The 4830-nt window shown below is 49.1% G+C and overlaps 1 protein-coding gene across 1 annotated transcript; it reads left to right on the forward strand.

The window, feature by feature from the left end:
• Positions 1-1585: 1585 nt before the first annotated feature.
• LOC137897917 (carbohydrate sulfotransferase 1-like) lies at positions 1586-2842 on the forward strand. Its single transcript, XM_068741914.1, has one exon. The coding sequence runs from the start codon at positions 1586-1588 to the stop codon at positions 2840-2842; it is 1257 nt and encodes a 418-aa protein (XP_068598015.1).
• Positions 2843-4830: the final 1988 nt, after the last annotated feature.

A 4830-nucleotide genomic window follows, 5' to 3' on the forward strand; every position in this document is an offset into this window, starting at 1 on the left:
AACGCTGTATGAGAACCGAGGGGAAGTAAACTAAAAGAACGCTGTATGAGAACCGAGGGGACGTAAACTAAAAGAACGCTGTATGAGAACCGAGGGGACGTAAACTAAAAGAACGCTGTATGAGAACCGGGGGAAGTAAACTAAAAGAACGCTGTATGAGAACCGAGGGAAGTAAACTAAAAGAACGCTGTATGAGAACCGAGGGGAAGTAAACTAAAAGAACGCTGTATGAGAACCGAGGGGACGTAAACTATAAGAACGCTGTATGAGAACCGAGGGGAAGTAAACCAAAAGAACGCTGTATGAGAACCGAGGGGAAGTAAACTAAAAGAACGCTGTATGAGAACCGGGGGAAGTAAACTAAAAGAACGCTGTATGAGAACCGAGGGGAAGTAAACTAAAAGAACGCTGTATGAGAACCGAGGGAACGTAAACTAAAAGAACGCTGTATGAGAACCGAGGGGACGTAAACTAAAAGAACGCTGTATGAGAACCGAGGGGAAGTAAACTAAAAGAAAGCTGTATGAGAACCGAGGGGACGTAAACTAAAAGAACGCTGTATGAGAACCGAGGGGAAGTAAACTAAAAGAACGCTGTATGAGAACCGAGGGGAAGTAAACTAAAAGAACGCTGTATGAGAACCGAGGGGACGTAAACTAAAAGAACGCTGTATGAGAACCGAGGGGACGTAAACTAAAAGAACGCTGTATGAGAACCGAGGGAAGTAAACTAAAAGAACGCTGTATGAGAACCGGGGGAAGTAAACTAAAAGAACGCTGTATGAGAACCGAGGGGAAGTAAACTAAAGAACGCTGTATGAGAACCGAGGGGACGTAAACTAAAAGAACGCTGTATGAGAACCGAGGGAAGTAAACTAAAAGAACGCTGTATGAGAACCGGGGGAAGTAAACTAAAAGAACGCTGTATGAGAACCGAGGGGACGTAAACTAAAAGAACGCTGTATGAGAACCGAGGGGAAGTAAACTAAAAGAACGCTGTATGAGAACCGAGGGGAAGTAAACTAAAAGAACGCTGTATGAGAACCGAGGGGACGTAAACTAAAAGAACGCTGTATGAGAACCGAGGGGACGTAAACTAAAAGAACGCTGTATGAGAACCGAGGGAAGTAAACTAAAAGAACGCTGTATGAGAACCGGGGGAAGTAAACTAAAAGAACGCTGTATGAGAACCGAGGGGAAGTAAACTAAAGAACGCTGTATGAGAACCGAGGGAAGTAAACTAAAAGAACGCTGTATGAGAACCGGGGGAAGTAAACTAAAAGAACGCTGTATGAGAACCGAGGGGACGTAAACTAAAAGAACGCTGTATGAGAACCGAGGGGAAGTAAAGTATGTCCTTGTCTTGTCTTCCACGGTGGACGATGGACACTGGGATTGTCCAATCACATTTTGTTGTACTTCTTTCAGACAAAGCAATGAGAGTTTTCGGGCTCTAAATACTCTGTATTCTGTGGGTTGAAGTTCTGCCCGGTACTGATAGAACCGCTACGCCCTACTTCATGAGTGTTCTTTGTTGCAGGACGGACCTGACAGGCGCGGCTACCTCTCGATGAAGTGGATCAGCCATGCACTGTTTCTGGAAGACTATGATTCTCCTCGTCTTCACCTCCGTTGCCATCCATTACACGGCCTTCCGGACTCTTCCCTCCAGCCCTTTCAATCTGTACCAGTTTTCCAGCTTCCAGAACTACAGTCTGTGGGGCCAGGAGAAAGCCCCTCCCCAAGAACCAGAACCAGCAGGCGGTGCAGGCGATGACCCGTACCTTTCCAATGTCACACGTAAAACCCACATCCTGATTCTGGCCGCCACCCGGACAGGCTCCTCCTTTTTTTCTCAGCTCCTAAACCAGCATCAAGAGGTGTTCTTCCTCTTTGAGCCCATTTATCATGTCCACTCTGCTGCACTCCTAAAGTCCGACAGTCACATGATCCGTGACACCAGGCAGCAACTCTTGCGTAGCCTGTACAACTGTGACCTCTATGCCCTGGAGAACCACATTGTCCCAAGGCCCGCAAACCACATGACACGTCGTCTGTTCCGTCGGGGGATGAGCCGAGCGCTGTGCCACCGGCCCGTTTGTGAGGCCTTTGGTCCGACTGATTTTGATGTGTATGAATGGGACTGTGTCAATAAATGTGGGCCTTTAAACATGACCTTAGCAAAAGACGCCTGCCAGGAGAGTCCACACGTGGTCATCAAAACCGTCCGGGTCAGGCATATCGAAGAGGTTCGGGGTCTGGTGGAAGACCCACAGCTGAATGTCAAAGTGATTCAACTGGTCAGGGACGCACGGGGAGTCATTTCCTCTCGGATGGAGACTTTCACACAGTCGTATAATCCTTGGCATGTTTGGAAGAAGACGGGCCAGAAACCCGATAATTTCAACTTACATACGATAAAAGACGTCTGCAATGACTCCTACAGCTCCGTCTTAACTGCTCTCGCCAAACCTCATTGGCTGAAAGGAAAGTACATGCTGGTTCGCTACGAAGACTTGGCAAGAAATCCGCTTCAAAAGACGAAGGAGATCTACGACTTCCTGGGGTTACCCATGGATAAAAGTGTGAGAGACTGGATCAGCGCCAACACTCAGGTGAGGAATGTGCTTCAAACCAGAGTCAAGTTCGGGACATCCAGGAACTCGACTGCCAACGCAGAGAGCTGGCGGTTGAGGCTGGGGTACGACATGGTGGAATACATGCAGACTGTTTGTGGGAAGCCGCTCCTGCAGCTGGGCTACAAGACCGTCAACTCAATGGAGCAGCTCCGCAACATGTCCTTGTCCCTGGTGGAGGACATGACCTTCGAACCTTTCCTCTAGCAAACGTCTTTGTGGACTTTCTTTTATAATTGCTGTCCAATCAGTTCCTCGATGGTTTGTTCACCGGTTTCTAGAACTTTCTTTCTTCAAATTTGCACTAAAATGCTTTTCGTGTGCAGAAAGGATTATGAATGGCGCCCCAGCGTGGCGTTGTTATCTATGTTAGCGGTTCTCATCTGTCCGAATGTTTGCAAGCAGTTACATTAAAGTTACCGAAAGGTTTCAGTGAAAGTTGGGGGCTGGTCAGAACAGCCCCCCGTGGTGTTTGGGCTATTTCCTTTGTTTCTCAGGGACTCCTGCCTGGATCTGTAAAAGGAACCTTTATCCTGGTATATTCTGGTATATTTTGGAGTTGGAATCGATGGTGTATGTACCTTGGTAGAGATCCGAATAAAAACCTCGATCCCCCTTGAATTGGGAGTTTGATTTCGGATAAGGTTGGTGTTCTTGTTCGTGTTCTAGGACCTATCAATGCCTCGTCATTAGCAATCAATACCCACAAACAATGCTGTCGTCATTCATTTCTTGTCTGCAAGGCTTACCGTATTAGCCCGAATATAAGACGACCCCCACTTTTTCAGACTAATTTCAATGCAAAAACACTGTCTAATATAATATCCGGGCTAATACGGTAGTTTATATGAACAGATGTTCAGGAGTTCAGTAAAACCGATGTGATGATGATGATGATGATGGTTTAGAGCATCATCAACCCCCAGGGCATCTTTGATCCAGAAGGGACCTCTGGTCAGTCCGGATAAGACTCCGCCTTTAAGGAACAGATTCATCAGGACTAGGCAGTGTGAATGGTTCCAGACATCCGCCGCAGCTCGCCCGGGCTGTGTCACGTCGCGGCCGTCTCCTGACTATCTTTATCTTCAACATGAAAGATTAATCTCGAGCAGATGAAGGCAGGGCGCCAGCGACGCGCCAGCGACGCGCCTCTGTCGGCGCTGTCGTGTGGAGAGGTTCACAGAAACGCCCTGAACGCAGCGTGAAACACTTTGTTCCCTTAATGATGGCCTCTTGGTTGCACTTCACATCCTCCTCCCCGTTGTGAACGGCCTCCGACCTGCTTGTGTTTCCGTTCACGCTTTAATTCGACGCTGCTTCAGTCTGCAGCCGGTCAGCGCCGGTCCAAACGCTGGGGCAGCAACCAGCGCGACGGAGGACGATGTTGAAACACGCCGCCACTTCCTTCTTCGTTTGTCGTGTCTGGTTTGGTTTGTGTCCCTGCAGACAAGGTCCAAATGTTCTTTCCTCTCGCTCCTCGCTCCCTCCATGTTTTAACGTTCACATCCCGTTGGCGTGACCCGGTGGGACTGCAGGACGGAGCAGAGACAAGTGTCCTTGATCCTCCGTTTACTGAGGACATGTGGCGGGACAGAGACAAACGGACGGAAGCCATTTGAGTTTCTGTAGATAAACATCCCAGGTTCACTGTTGCTATGGCGAAGAGGCGGTCTCTAAGGCCATCATCCTGACGTTAACCCTTTGTGAGGACGTCCGTCTCTGCCTCACGGCGGTCCGGATGATTCAGACCTACATGTTGGAACCACGGGTGCGGAGAGGCCTCTGCAACGACACACACACACACGCGGGGGAGCCATTGATGCTGGTCGTCCTGTGGAAATGCAGGTATCGCTGAGGTGTGTGTGTGTGTGTGTGTGTGTGTGTGTGTGTGTGTGTGTGTGCTCAGCTGTGGCTCCCTTCGGCTGACCTGAAAGTCTGAAATGAGATCAGCAAACGAACGAGGAACCGAGTCGGAGCAGTTAAAATAACCCGAGGAGCGAGGGAGGGAACGTCCCGTGATGTTTAACCCCGTCAGGACTGGTTCCTGGTGGAAGGAGACGACTGTCTGTCCTCTTCTCCTCAAAGGTCTTTCTTTCCCCTTGACTCTGTTCCTGGAAACTTCCAGGTAGATCCTTTGATATCCGGATCTGCTCTCCTCTTCATCGCTCACCATCCAGGATTTCTGCTCAGTGTCG

Source organism: Brachionichthys hirsutus, chromosome 1, assembly GCF_040956055.1.
Source record: "Brachionichthys hirsutus isolate HB-005 chromosome 1, CSIRO-AGI_Bhir_v1, whole genome shotgun sequence".
NCBI classification, from domain to species: Eukaryota; Metazoa; Chordata; class Actinopteri; order Lophiiformes; family Brachionichthyidae; genus Brachionichthys; species Brachionichthys hirsutus.